We start from the raw sequence: 17,021 nt of genomic DNA on the forward strand, positions 1-17,021 counted from the left end.
TAATATATACACATGAAATATTGTGTAAACATATAATATTATATAATTTTTAAATAAATAAATAAAAATATATATACATATATATATATATATATATATATATATATATATATATATATATATATTATATATATATATACTAATAAGATGAATAAAAATAATAAAGCAACAAAAAAAAAAATTTCATTCAGTCTTTTTTTTTTTTAATAATAACTTTAAGTGATAAAAAAAATATACATTAACAATTTCCAAATTGGTATGAAATTATAATTACACACAGGAAAATAAAATGTTCATTGAATATTTAAAAAAAAAAAAAAAAAAAGATAAGATAAATTATTTTATTATACATCATTTTTTATTTTATATAAACTTTAATATTATTGAAGTGAAAATAAAGATATATGTTCTTTCACATTTTTATATTTTTCTTTTTTTCTTTTTATTTCTTCTATCTATTTTTATGTAATCCTGTGATTATATAACACACATTATTGCTTATAAGACCATTTCCATATTTCATTAATGAACACACAAAGAGGTATATAAACTTTTCCTCTATTTCACCTTAAATAAAAAAATAAAGAAATATATACATATATATATATATATATATATAATAATGACCAATGAACAAAGACGTGTTAACTTTTAACAACAGTAAATTTATATTATATTCGTCTTCATACATTTTCAGCCTGCACTTATATTTAATAATATACATACGTTATATATTATCATTTATATTTTATACTTTAATTATTTTTTATTTTTTTTTTATAAAGAGAAATGAGGTTCTTTTAATAGCATAATATTTAAAAATAAAAATAATATATACAAACATATATACATATATGTATATATATTTATAAATGTATATATTCAGAAATAACAAAAAAAAAAAAAAAAAAAAATATGAAATACTTAAAAAAGGACATGTCATAATATAAATATATAAATGCTATTAACAACATAAATAAATAAATAAATAAATAAATAAACAAATAAATAAGTATATATATATATATATATATATATATATATTTTTTTTTTTTTTTTTTTTTTTTGTATGTATTAAAATTATTTATACTACACTCACACCTGTTTTCCTTTTTATTCATCCAGGTGCACCGTTTCGACCATATATTCTGGGTCATAAAATAATTTACTAAACCTTTTATCTTCCAATAATTCTTGTGCATCGACTAGAACTTTTTGTTTCTTATCAATTTTCTTTTGTACTTTGTTAAGTAATTTATCGACATATTCTTTATTAACTAAAGTACTTTTTTGTGGTATTCTCATTTGTTGTTTTTGTTCTAATTTTTTCTGTATTAGATTCTTTTTGTATGTTTCAAAGTCCGTTTCATGTATAACACTCTTGATATCTGCATATACCTTACTAGGTATATAATATCCATGTAAATATGGAATTAAATTTTTGGTACCTTTAAGATGATTAATATTAAGTTGATCGACTTGTTGGCTTGTTATAAATAAATAATCGTCAAAAAGTTCATTTGAAAAATTATCAATTTCATCATCTTTCTTATATCTTTCTTTTTCTTCTAACTCTTCAGTTATACTATCTAAGAAATTACACCATTCTGGGGCTATACCAATAATAGGTATAAAATAAATAAATACTTTTTTATTATCACAAGGTATAAAACATAATCCTGAATTTTTATAAAATGTAAATGAATTTATATTTATAAATTCATTATTTAATAATTTCATTTTTTTATTACTACTATTATTTTTTTTTTCATCATTAAAATTGATAACTTGTAATGATAATAAATTATTTTTCTTTTCTGAATATACTTTTATACAATTAGAATCACAAGAAGCAATAAATTCATTACATGATGTATTGTCATTATTATATAAAATATTATCATCTATATTATTATATATATATTTATTATTATTAATTTTTAAAAATTCTATTTTGTTTATAGCTAAATCATTACAATGATCTTTAATAAATAAGGGCTTATTATGTCTTATATCATATAATTTTACTATACCTTTTTCAGAACCTATCGCTATTTTCAATCCATTATCCGAAAAAGAACATGATGTTAATTCATCATATTCATTTCCCATATTTAAAAAATTAATACTTTTTTTTATTCTTTCGTCCCATATTTCTAAAATCCCCTCTGTTCCTCCTGTACAAAAAATAGGAAGTTGTGGATTCTTACAAACAAAATTATTCTCTTCATTTTTTGTTTTTAAACTATTCTCATAACAACCATTTTGTAAATTTAAATTATATATACTATCAAATGAACCACATATATATAAATTACAATTTTCTTTATTATACATTATATTACGTCCTTCCTTAGGAATACGCATCTTATGATATTTCCCAGCTGCATTATGAAATTCTATATATCTATTTTTACACAAAAAAACAATCTTCTCATAATTACTACTCAAAAATTCAAAAGTTCGAACCTCCTCATCAAAATGACGTCGATGTTTTATAGACAACTCTTTAGTATCATATAAACCTACTTGGGGAGGATACATTCCACTTATACAAAAATATCTACCGTCATCACTTATTTTTATCTCATCACTTTTTCCAGGAAATTCCAAATCATGTAATATCTCAACAGAATTGTTTTTAACATCCTTTTGAAAATTCTTATTTTTTCTACCAAACGAATTGTTACTATTCTCGGGGTTCAGCTTACCAGATGTTAACGAATAAATCGTAATTCCATTGTTTATAAAAGATTTTATCATTTTTTTTTTTTTTTTTTTTTTTATCTAATATTTTATAATTTTCATAAATTTGATAATTCTTCTACTTACAATTTTTATGACTTTAACTAAATCATTTCTCATTCATTTTAACATAAAAAAAAAATAAATAAATATAATATATAATATATATGTTTATTTAATATATAAAAATAATAAAACGTTGATTATTTGTTACATAAATATATTATTAAATATTAATTTAACGCAAATATTTATTTTATATCAACGTAGTAAAAACAACAGAAAAAAAAAAAAAAAAAAAAAAAAAAAAAAAGAGAACATATATATATATAATATATTATATATATTTATTATAATTTCAAATATTTTCTTTTTTTTTCAAGTCAGAAATATATTATATTATATTATATTATATATATATAATATATAATTATATTTTTTATTATAGGCATTATTTCTCCACGTTTTAAAATAAATTATATTACGTATATTTAATACTATATATATATATATATATATATAATATCTATCATAATAAATACATATTTATTTTTTCTTTGACACCCTCCTATGATGAATGTTTTCATTTATATATATAGTTTATTATTTAAAAAAATAAACATATATTATAAATATTGATCCTAATCATAATATATAATATATATATATATATATATATATATTTTATTTTATTGGGAAGGATAAAAATCTAACCATTTCTTTTTCTTACAAAAATATATTAAAAATAAATTAAGGTTTATTTTTTTAATTTTTTGTTTTTTTTCTTTGGTGTTATTTAAGTTATAAATAAAAAGAGAAACAAATAAACAAATAAAAAAAAATAAAAAATAAAAAATAAAAAAAAAAAAAACATATAAATATATACATATACATAATATATAATATTCATATATTTATACAATATGTACATATTATATATATATATATTTTTTTTTTATTTGGGGGCATAGAAAAACCAGTGCTTTGTATATAACGTAAGGTTAGGCAACATTACAAATATTGGTATGGTAAAAAATAGAAAGGTTGAAAATTTTGGTAGAAATAAAATATCAGTTGATGTCATATTGTTACTATTATAATTAGAAAATAAAGATAAAGGTAACATATTAATTATATTTAAAGAATTTATATTAGACATATATGAATTATCCTTCGTATTTTTTATTGGTAAATTACATAATCTTATACTATAAGGTATAAAACTTTTATTCTTCATTTCACCAGGAGAAATTCTATTTATTTTATCATCCTTATTATATATGTAATATAACAAAGGCGAGGTATATGACCTCTCTTCTAAATTTATATCCATTATCCTATACAAGGGAAAAATAAAATAAAATAAATATATACATATATATAATAATAATTATTATTATTATTGTTTCCATTTAAATATTTATGTCATCATGCATTCTTGACATTATAATATTGTCTTTCCATCTTTTTAACATACCTGTTTATATATGTTATAAAATGTAATCCTTCAAAAAAAAAAAAATATATATATATATATTATATATATGTTATACCATATATGGCAATTCTCTTAAATATATATTTCAACAACAAAAAAAAAGAAAAAAAAAAAAAAAAAAAAAAAAAAAAATGTGACTATTTTCTTCACTCCTTTTTATTAAGGTTAAACACACTTATATATATCTTCTTAAAAATTTGTATTATATATATATATATATATATATATTTATATTTACATTCTTCTGTATTTATTTTTTCATATTATAATTTCTCTCATTAAAAATTTAAAAAAATACCTATAACTTTATATGTTCTTACAATAAAAGTTCAATTTATTTTATCTTTTTCTTTTAAACATATTATAATAAAAATATATCCTCTTACATAAATATGTACTATATAATATATAATATATAATTGTGTAATATACAAATTATGGAAAAATATATATATATATATATATATATATAAAAGATAAAATTCATATATGATACACTATAATAATTATATATATGTGTGAAATTAAATATATATATATATATATATATATATATATAATTACATTTTTAAAACAAAAATTATCCAATGTTAATTTTTAAAATATAAGGATAAAAAAAAAAATAAAATGATAAAATAACTTGAGCATACTGAATAATCAATTTAAAAATAATATTATGTACTAAGAATAAATATATATGTTCATAGTTATGATATTCCTTTAAGAAAAAAAAAAAAAAAAAAAAAAAAATGAAATAAATAAATAAATAAATATACAAATAAATAAACAAATAAACAAATAAATAAATAAAAATAAAAAGTCCGTGAAATATGTATAGAGAGAATATAATATAAAAATACTCTACAAAATTTATATGATCATCATAATTTTACATTTGGAAAAACAAACAAATAAACAACTGGTTCGCATATTTTCAAAATTAGTACATAAAAAAAAAAATATATATATATATATATATATGTACATTAAGTATATATATATATTTTTTTTTTTTTTTTTTCAATAAAAACATTTAATACGAAATGCATCCTTTTTTTCTTTTGTCCACAACGCCCATTAAACTATTACATATATAAATATATATATATATATATATATATATATTTATTTATTTATTTATATAATATTTCATTTATTTAACAAGATATATATAAATAAAATAATGAAAAAAAAAACTTTGAGGACGGATAAGTTATCGATTCCTCAGAATATTTATAACATCACGTATGTGTAATATATATATATTACAATTTATATCCTTTAATTTTGAACTATTTATTTAAAAATAAAAATCTGCTGAAAATATTTTCATATATATAAAGTTTAATCCTTATCGCATTTCTCCTATCCTTTTAAAATATACATATCACATACATGTAAAATAATACCAAGTACCAGTTTATAGATTTCATTTTACGATTTCTAAAATATAATAGAATATAACTATTCTCACTTTTATTATTTAAGTGTTGTATGGAAATAATTAATATTTTCAAAACGAAGTAACATATATATATATATTTAATATATATGTATTTACAATGTGTATATTTATGTTTATTATTTTTTTTTTTTTTTTGAGTAATAAAAAAATATAATAAAAGAAAAATATACATAATATTATCATATATATGTATATATATATATATATATATATATATATATATATATATATATATATATATAATTATATATAATATAAATATTGTGCCTAAGTATACATAATGTAGTTTAAATATTATTTAAATATAAAAATATATTTTTCACCATAAAAAAAAATATTTAACTTTACATATATTAATATTTGCTATATATATATATATATATATATATATATATATATAATATTTTTATTTTATCATGTATATATTTTAAGCATCGTAGTATTTCTACTTATATCGTGTTATTTTATTATTTTTTTCCTTTAATCTTTTTATTATTGTAATTATATTTTTCATAATATATTTTATTACATATTGATGACATTTTTATTTTATCTTTTATCCTTTATTTTATATATATATATATATTTTTTTTTTTTCTTCAGCATCTTATATATAATAGAATATTATATAAAAATATATATATATATATATATATATATATATATATATTATTAAAGAGGTTGTTTAAGAACTTACGTTTTCGAAAAAAGCATAGGTTATATAATATATCATGTTGAAACATTATATTGATATGATACCAAAATAAAATCATAACTTTATAGATGTATTATATATATATATATATATATATATATATGTGAGAAGCCACACCCATTTTTAGATGTGCCTCATTTATATATAATTTATAAAAAATAAGAGGAAGAAAAAATATGAAAAATATAAATCACACAAAAAATATGTATAACATATATATAAAACATATGCGTAATATATTTATAACATATGCATAATATATTTATAACATATGCATAACACATATAAACATATTTATAACATATTTATAACATATTTATAACATATTTATAACATATGTATTACATATGTATTACATATATATAACATATATATAACGTATATCATATTAAGAATATGAAAAGTAGTAATAACAAAGAATGTCGATTTAAAGATATACATAATAAAAAAAGCTCCAAATACTTAGATAAGAAAAATATTAAACAAGACCAAGGTGCAAATAATTTATGTGAGATATTATCATCAGATGATAACAACGAAGAATGTAATAACAAAATAAACGATAATTTTATTATTGTGGAACTTATTTCTTATTTATGTGGAAATTCAAAAATTATTTCATTTTATCCAAGTACTAATATAAAAAATTCTGATCAGAATAAATATCTCTATCATTTTTATAAAAAAAAAAAAGTAAAACTATATTTATGCTTAAATAAAAAAAACGATGAAATATTCATATATCAAGTTCAATGTAAATATACCAAAAAAAAGAAAAAAAAAAATGACAGCGACGCTGATGATAACAATATAAATAATAACAAAACAAAAAGTAAAGACAATCATTGTATAAATAATAATGTAGGACATTCTTTAGATATAGCCGTGAATAACAACGAACGAAATGTAAAAATAAAAATGGAAAATAATCTAGAAAGGAATATAGAAAATTATATGGAAGACCACATAAAAAAAAAAATAAATAAACATGAAAATGAACATATTTATCATTCTTATAATTATCCACAAAGTATTACAATTGATGAATATCTATCCTCGTCCTCATCCAAAGATATAAAAACAAACCATAATATAGAAAAAAAACAAGGTAACATAGAAGATAATTATCATAATTATAATTATAAAAAAAAAATATTCATTAAAAAATTATTTGATAGCATTAATTGTTCATATGATCTCTCAAATATTGAATATACCAAATTACAAACAACAGATGATAAAACTTTAAATTCATTGAAACTTATATTACAACAAAAAATTAATAAAACACAAAATACAATAAAAACAGAACAACAAACATATGAACAAAAATCTGACATTAATCATGATTCAAATAGTGGTCATCAACAAATAAATAATTTTATTGTAAACACAAATAATACAGATACTCAATATTCTTTGAAAAATAATTTCAATAAAAATTACCTGACTTGTTCAGAAAATAATAAGGACAAAAATATATGTAAGGATGAAGAGAAAAAATTTTCGAATGATAATAAAACAGATGATAACGAAATGAAAACCTTATTTCTTTATTTTAATGAGCCATCAAATATATATATGAATCAGTTTTCGCACATTGACCAAAGTAAAATATGTGCATAAATATAAGTGTATAAATGTATAAGTGTATATGTGTATTTATATATATATATATATATATATATATATATATATTTTTTTTTTTTTTTTTTTTATTAGGCAAAGAACAAAATAACGTGAAACAAATATCAGGGTTTTTAAAAGATATAAGGCACCACTATATACAAAAGGAACTCACCAAAATAGGTAAAAGTTACAAATATAAATCAATAATTCACAAAATGAAAAAGGACGATTTTTTTGTTAATTTTTTGGAACATTACGAAAGTGATATAAGTATATGTAGTAATGATCTTCAATTTAGCGATTCAGAAGTTATAACTAATGATCAAGAAATATGTAAAAAAGAGGAGAAAAAAAAAAAAAAAATGAACCTACTCACAAGAAATAATTTAAAAATAAAATGGATTTTATTAAATTTAAATTTGAAAAATGATGACGAAGCATTAATAAAAAAATATGTTATATGTAAAAAAGAAAAAATTCAGAAATTTAAAAAATCAAATTATCTTTCAAATGAAATATATAATTCTTTTTATAATAATAAAAAAGAAAATGAAAAACATGTAATAAAAAATAAAGATTCTATAACAAATGAATGTGTTACATATGCTGAAGATAAAAACATATCTTTCGATAAATCATATATTAATAATACATCTTCAAATAAATCTTCTAGCGATAAATCATATTCAAATGAATCTTGTAGTTATCAATCATTTACGGATGATGACCAACCATACATTTCCAATTCTCATGATAAAGAAAAAAACCAGGAATGTTATAACAAAATGAAAATATCACATCATAATAATATACAGAATGATGAATTACAAGCAAATGATAAAAGTCTTATTTTTAATTTAGCTTTGTCTGATAATTCAAAAGATAAAGAAGAAATACAAAAAGAAACTAATAAAAATATTATGCATGACAAAAGAAATATGAAGAAAACAAACCAACAAGATAATAACCAAATGGATTCTTCTACAAATAATTTAGCATGTTGTCAAATTGATAATAATACTAATAAGAATTCTACATTTATTTATAATGGTCAAATGTATATTTCAAAAGATATAAATCAGGAAGTGTATAATGAAGAAGTAAACATAAATATGAATAGAAAAAATAATAACATAAACAATATATATGATCGTGGTAATAATACAAATGAGGAAAAAGCATATCCTCCAATATCTGACGCTTCTTCATGCTACTCATATATAGAAGGAAAAAATGATGATCATGTAAACGCTGAAAAAGAAATTTATATAAGTGATACCTTAGATATGAAAAATGCTAGAAAACGAAAAATATATAATGTCCAGAATTATTCTGACGCTCAAAATGAAGACAAAAAAATGATGTATGCGAAAAATGATAGCAGTGAAGATTCGGTTATTTATATGAACAATGGTGGTAATAAAAATGATGATGATGATGATGATGGTGATGGTGATGGTGATGGTGATGATGATGATGGTGATGATGATGGTGATAGTGATGATGACGATGATGGTGATGATGATGATGATGATGATGGTGATGGTGATGATGACGATGATGGTGATGATGATGATGATGATGATGATGATAGTAAAAAATATATGCATAACCCCCAACCATATAACAAACAAAGTGATTCTATTTCTATTAGAAACACCGAATCTATAAATGAAGAAAACATAAGTATAAAAGGAAGTGACCCCGGAAAGGTTACAAATTATGTAATAAATAAACAAAGTTTAAATATCGATTATGTTGTTACTAATAAGAAAATATCCAATAATAATAATAATAATAATAATAATAAAATTAATTTGGGTAATAATAGTATTTACAATAACCCCTGTAATGAATATTCAAAAAACCTAAAACATCATAGTAATGAAAAATTCACATCAAAAGATAAAAGTAATGATAAAGATCTAATAACTAATCATCATCAAATTAATCAAAGTAGTAATAAAGAATACAATCCAAATAAATCAACAATACATAAAAACCACAATACAAATGTTATATATAATATAAATTCATCTGCAACAAGATATTTTCTTAATCATAAAGTTAATACCTTATATGATATTGTAAAGGTTATTTATTATAATTATCGAAATTTTAAATATACAGAAAAATTAAAATTTTATATAACGACCTTTTTAAATTTTTCTAAAATAGAAAAAGCTAAATTAGAATTTATGGAAAAAGAAAAACAACTAGATACAGAAATACTAAAACATTACATAAATCAAAAAATATCTAACAAACAAAATGTATGGAATTTAAATAATTATATTATAGATAATGATAATATTTTTAGATTAAATAAGTCTAAATATATTGATGATTCTATAATAGATTTTTTTAATAATTATATTTCTTCATTTATTCTAAATATCAATAAAAATTTAAACGATACATATATTTTTAATACTTTTTTTTATAAAAAATTAGAATTATATGACGATGTTCTAAAAGCTTATCTTAATACTACTGGATGGATAAAAAAATTAAACAAAAAAATTTATGAATACACATATGTATTTATTCCAGTAAATATTGAAAATACGCATTGGTCTTTGGTTCTTATATATTTTCCTTTTAACGATGACGAAAATAAAAAACGTGATAGTTTACACAGTTTATCATGTTCCAATATCACCAAACAAACAATAAACGAAAATCGAATGCACTCTCGTAATAATGAAGAAAAGGAAAAACAAGAAAAAAAACAAGAAAAAAAACAAGAAAAAAAACAAGAAAAAAAACAAGAAAAAAAACAAGAAAAAAAACAAGAAAAAAAACAAGAAAAAAAACAAGAAGAAGAACAAGAAGAAGAACAAGAAGAAGAACAAGAAGAAGAACAAGATCACAAAAACAAACACAAAAACAAACAAAATTGCTACGCTGATGAAAAGAACAATGATAGTTGTATCATTTTAGATAAAAAGGGGGAAAAAAAAAATCCATCTGATAAAAAACAATCAAATGAAATTTCTTTAAAAGGTACAAATAATGATTCTAAAAATAAAGAAAAAGGAAATTTAAAATCAAAGTGGTATATCAAGTTAAGGAACAGATCATATGATTCATACTTTTTTAATAGATATTGTATAAATGCAGATAAATTTAATTATGATATAATAAAAGATCGTTTCCGTATTATAGATAAGAATATTAATAATGAAATACAAAACGATATTTTCTGTAATAATCGTATAAGTTCTAGTGACCCAGATGAATATACTTTTTTATATTCCCAAGGAAATTCTTGGAATAAAAGAAAAGGAAAAGGCTCTTCAATAAATAGTAATAATGATTACAGTGATAATAATGATTACAGTGATAATAATGATTACAGTGATAATATTGATGATAGTAATAATATTGATGATAGTAATAATATTGATGATAGTGATAATATTGATGATAGTAATAATATTGATGATAGTGATAATATTGATGATAGTAATAATATTGATGATAGTGATAATATTGATGATAGTAATAATATTGATGATAGTAATAATAATATGAATCATTTCCATAATAAGATTAATAGTTTAAATAATAATTTTATACAAAACAAAATGAAAGAGCTAAAAGAAGAAAAATCAAATAAACAGAACAAAGTAGCATATATGATTTATCTAGATTCTTTATTTCCATCTGTTAAAGGAAATAAAATTTTAGAAAAAATAAAAATATATATTGAACATATATATAATTCAGATCATATGAACATTAATAATAAAATAGAAATGAAACATAACAAAATGGATAATGATATTCCAAAAATTGTTTTTAAATTTATATATCCTAAAGTTCTTCCTAAGCAAAATAATAGTTATGATTGTGGAATATATATTATACAATTTATTTTGCATCTATGTTTGAATAAACATTTAGTAGAACGAGATTTGATAAATCCTTATAAGGATAAATTAAATAATAATGAACTTTATCATAACAAATCTATTTTTACTACATCTAATAAATATTCGCAACATAATCATAGTAATAATTATGTTTATTCAAGGCTTAGATCCAATAGACCTGCCCCGTGGTTTGGCCAAAGGGACATAAATATAAAGTAAAAAATAAATAAATAAATATATATATGTATATATATGTGCTTTTTCTTTTTTTTTTTTTTTTTTTTTTTTAACGTGTTTACATTTTTTTTCACTTTCTATTTCAATAGGAGAAAGCAAATGAAGAAGATGCTCTTATATATGAAAGACGTTATAAATTGGAAATCTCCAAACCATATCGAAGTTTTGAATTTATTATTTTTAATGAATGGAGATAATCAAATTAAAAAGGACAAATATATAGACACTTAATTAAAACCAATTAAAAAAAATTTATAATGGAAGCATGGGGAACATGCACATATATATATATATATATATATAATATTTATTTCTATTTTTAATATTTAGTGATTTCTTTTAATATCAATTTTTTCTTTTTTCATTTATTTTTTTGTTAATATAACTTCATGTTGTCATCAATTATATGTCTTTATATTTATAATCTTCATTTTTCACAAAAATTGTATATATATATATATATATATATGTAGACATATTTATTTTTTTTATTATTTTATATTTAATTTAAAAATTGTTATTAGTTCATTTATTTTTTTTTCTTTTTTCTTTATTTTTTATATTATTGTTTCCTAAATATTTTAAAATGCAAATAAAAATAAAAAAATAACATATAAAATATAATATAATATAATATAATATAATAAACTGTTGAGTCATGTACTCTCTTAAAAAAATTAAGGAAAAACTATATGAATCCTTGAATATGTTTTATAAAGCGCAAAATTATTAAACCGGATCTAAATATAAAGCATACTAAATATTATAAATCATAAATCAAAATAAATAACACATATATAAATAAACCACATTTGGTCTTTTTTTTTTTCTTTTTTTTTTTTCTCATATAAAATACGAAATAAAAACCATAAACTTGAAATGCTTATTAAAAATAATAACTACAATAATCAAGAAAAAAAAAAATAATAAATAAATAAATAAATAAATAAATAAAACGAAATACAATATAATAAAACCAAATCAAATATTATATCCAATATATATCATATATATCAAATAAAGAAAAAAACTGATAAGATAAAATAAAATATGTTATCATATATATATATATAGGTAAAGAAAAAAAAAAAAAAAAAACTCTATAACTTTGATCCTTTTAGTAAATAAAAGAAGAAAAATAAAACTACTTATATAATTCTGAACAAACACAGCTAGCTTTTTCAATTTTAAATGCGCTCGAAAAAAAAAAAAAAAAAAAAATATGTATATTCTTCAAATAGCTAGCTATTTTCCACCATCATCCCTTCATCGTCAAAAATTAAAAATAAATATAAACAAATAAATAAATAAATAAATAAATATATATATATATATATATATATATATATATAATATACATATATATTTATTTATTTAATCGACCCTTATGAAGTTGCACAATATATCACAAACTCCTTATTTCCATCTTCTGGATTGGCATACAAATTAGATATAGTTACCATAACACTGGGGGCTATAAAGAGTATCATACCTTTTCGTACATTTTTAATACTTGCTTTTTTTTTATCATTTTTCTTTCCTTTGATTTTAACTTTTCTGTTGGTTGAAAGTACTATACATGAAGTGAAACTTTTTTCTGAAAAAACGTAATTAATGACTTCTCCTGGTCTGATGGTAATACATAAAATTTTGAAATGTTTCATTCTGTGATAACTATAAGACATAATATTATAATTAATAAATTCTTTTTCTAAAATAATAGGATAATTATTTTTATAATTAACATATTTAATAAAATTTAATTTGTCGATTTCTTTATTTGTTAATCCACCTCTGATAACAAGATCAGAATTTGTCATACACTCTAAACAATGACCAGAAATATAGGAATGGATAACACCGGGTTTTATATATACAACATCTCCATCGTTTAAATTAATAAGTTGTAAAATAAAAAGGAAAATTCTTCCTCCATCATTAGCATAATACATTGATACATTTTTTAAAAGTTCAAAAATACTATGGATAATAAAATTTTCCGTTTCTTTACATAGGTTTTCATAATTCTTTTTCTTACATATATCAGCATATAATTTCTCTGTTTTCTTCTTAAAAGTCTCATCATCATTTATAAAAGATTGATATTTTTCATTTTTTTCTATTATAGAAGTAACACATTCATTTAAGGTATCATTTTCTACTAATAGAATACGATATATTAAGAATTTATACATGTGTTCATAAAAAGCTTTGATTTTTTTTCTACTTATAAAATATGGATCATTTTGTTTGTTCAAATTATCATATACATTAGTATATTCGTTTGAGCATCCCGTTGCACATTCTTTTTCGCACACCTTTGTACCGTCATCATCAGTTTTTTTTTTATCATATTCACAATGAATTCCTTTTATCATAGCACTACTATTACTACTACTACAACTATTATTATTATTATTATTATTGTTGTTGTTATTGTTGTTTGTGGTGGTAGTGGTGGTGGTTCCCTTTGATGTTTTTTTTTTTTGCTTATCCAATTGATCATTGTTATTATCCATCCCTTTTTCATATTCTAGTGATACTTTTTTTTTATCTTTTTTTTTTGACACATCATATGAATCCACAACACCATCATCACTTATGGTTTTCTCATCTTTTTCATCTTCATCTACTTCATCCATATCAGATTCGGTAAGATCTGTATTAAATTTATTTTCACTCAAGCTATTTTGTAATTTTTCTTTTTCGACTTTAATAAGATTTCCTAGGTTAATATTAAGTTCTAAAAATTTCTCATTCTTATAAAAGGAAGAATAAAAATTCTCATCATAAACATACTTTTGTATACATTCTGCATAATTATCAATAACAGATATAACATCATAACTCAATCCATTACCTCTTTTTAAAGCATAGTTTATAATATAAATGTATATTCTTGATAACATGGATAATACTTCTTCCACATGATCATCCTTGCTAGAATAAAACAAATCAAATAAATAAAACATATCTTTTTTCTCATCTTTTCCTGAATCTATATTTATATTTCCACATGAGGAAGAAGCAGATGGCGAAGATGACAACAACTGGGTTATTAAGGCAAGTTCAACACCACTCTCTACTTTGTTTTCTTTATTTATATTATTGTTCTTGTTATTGTTCTTGTTATTATTATTGTTATTACTTTTGTTATTATTATTGTTATTATTATTATTGTTATTATTTTTATGGTTATTTTTACTGATGTTATCGTCGGTGTGCTTTTTTTCCTTGTTATCATCCAATGTATCCTTTGTGATACCGTTCGTGTTATCTTTCTTATTATAATTCGTATCATCCTTCAAAACAATTTCATTTGGACCCTTCTTATCAAACTTAAGCTCATCCGCTTTCTTTTGATGTGTGCTATCACAATTTTGGTTAAGCTGGTGACCTCTTTTCAAAAAAAAATCATTCAATTCTTTAATATTTCTTATAAGAAATGCTATTTTAAAAATGTTCATAAAACCACACAAAAGAGTCATTGAATTAATACAAACACACATTTCTGTTTTAAAAATTTTATCTTTATATAAAAGAGGATTCATTGTATTCAAATATAATGTTTGCTGTTCATTTGGATGTATTTGAATACTTAAAGGTTTTGATATTGATAACATCTTAAATAAATATGGAAATAAGGTATTCTTATCCACTTCTTCTTCTTCTAATAATTGTTCTTGTTCATTCATATCTTCTTTTTCTTTTGTACTATCATTATTTAAAGAAGCAAATTCAATATCTGAATATCTTTTCAAATCATTTTCTCCACCTAATGTACTACCTTTAGTAGTATTATTATTCTTATTAATAATATCTTCTGATTTTGTTGAAAACTTTTTTTTATTCATATATTTATTTTTCGTGTTTTCTACTTTTTTATAAAAAAATTTCATAAGTTTACTTTTCTTATTTTTTTTTTTTTGATATATTTTTAAAAATTCTTCAATTTTTACCAAACTATTTTTATATACAACTAAATTAGGACTTTTATCATGATTACCAATCCAAAGCTCAGCATATTTATCATTATTATTATTATTTTTATTATTATCATCATCATTACTTTTATTATTATCCCTTATATTTTTTGACACATTATTTATATCATTATCCATTCCATCCTTTTCATTATTTTTTTTTTCTTTATTTTTTTTTTTCTTGTCTTTCCCATTTTTTTCCTCATCATTATTATTTACACCATCATCTTTTTCCACGTCTTCCTCATCATCTTTATTATCATCATACTCATCCATATATTCTCTCAAATACTCCAAATGATCTATTTCTTTTTTTATAATATCATGATTATCTTGCACTATATTTTTCATCACTTCATAAACCAGTCCATCTTTTCCTTTACCCCATTCATATTTCTGAACGTACGGAATACACTCATTAATACACAGCTTGCTCATTCTGATGGTATAACCAGATACAAAAATTAATATATGTATAAATATATATTGTTATATATATATATATATATATATATATATATATATATATGTGTGACAAGATATTACAACATCTACACAAATATATACATATATATAAATATATATGTAAATCTCTTAAGAATTCGCTATATCTCTTTTCTTATAATACACACAGTAATATATATATATATCACAAAAAAATATAACACGATAATTATTTATTATACACTAAAAATTTATTTTATTATCCAAAAATAAATATATATTTATATATATATATATATATATATTTTTATTTATTTATTTATTTTTATATATTTATAGAGAGGGAGAGAGAGAAAATATACAAAACGTACTTATATATTATATCTATATATTATGAGTGGGTATTATTCCTTTCTCTTATTTTCTT

General features: G+C 19.7%; 4 protein-coding genes across 4 annotated transcripts; 1 reads left to right on the plus strand and 3 right to left on the minus strand.

The window, feature by feature from the left end:
- Nucleotides 1-1,113: 1,113 nt before the first annotated feature.
- Nucleotides 1,114-2,763, minus strand: PF3D7_0801500 (nucleolar protein 10, putative; the record flags this gene model as incomplete). The annotated part of the gene is made up of 1 exon (XM_001349465.1): nucleotides 1,114-2,763. The coding sequence occupies one exon, from the start codon at nucleotides 2,761-2,763 to the stop codon at nucleotides 1,114-1,116; it is 1,650 nt and encodes a 549-aa protein (XP_001349501.1).
- A 937-nt stretch (nucleotides 2,764-3,700) lies between these two features.
- Nucleotides 3,701-4,078, minus strand: PF3D7_0801600 (conserved protein, unknown function; the record flags this gene model as incomplete). Its single annotated transcript, XM_001349464.1, has 1 exon — nucleotides 3,701-4,078. One exon carries the CDS (start codon nucleotides 4,076-4,078, stop codon nucleotides 3,701-3,703), a length of 378 nt encoding a protein of 125 aa, XP_001349500.1.
- Nucleotides 4,079-6,819: 2,741 nt separating this feature from the next.
- PF3D7_0801700 (sentrin-specific protease 2, putative) lies at nucleotides 6,820-12,398 on the plus strand (the record flags this gene model as incomplete). Its single annotated transcript, XM_002808761.1, has 3 exons — nucleotides 6,820-8,032; nucleotides 8,146-12,145; nucleotides 12,257-12,398. The coding sequence occupies 3 exons, from the start codon at nucleotides 6,820-6,822 to the stop codon at nucleotides 12,396-12,398; spliced, it is 5,355 nt and encodes a 1,784-aa protein (XP_002808807.1).
- A 1,154-nt stretch (nucleotides 12,399-13,552) lies between these two features.
- PF3D7_0801800 (mannose-6-phosphate isomerase, putative) lies at nucleotides 13,553-16,588 on the minus strand (the record flags this gene model as incomplete). Its single annotated transcript, XM_001349462.1, has 1 exon — nucleotides 13,553-16,588. The coding sequence occupies one exon, from the start codon at nucleotides 16,586-16,588 to the stop codon at nucleotides 13,553-13,555; it is 3,036 nt and encodes a 1,011-aa protein (XP_001349498.1).
- Between the last annotated feature and the right edge of the window lie 433 nt (nucleotides 16,589-17,021).

The sequence above is a fragment of the Plasmodium falciparum genome (assembly GCF_000002765.6).
Source record: "Plasmodium falciparum 3D7 genome assembly, chromosome: 8".
Classification (NCBI taxonomy): Eukaryota; Apicomplexa; class Aconoidasida; order Haemosporida; family Plasmodiidae; genus Plasmodium; species Plasmodium falciparum.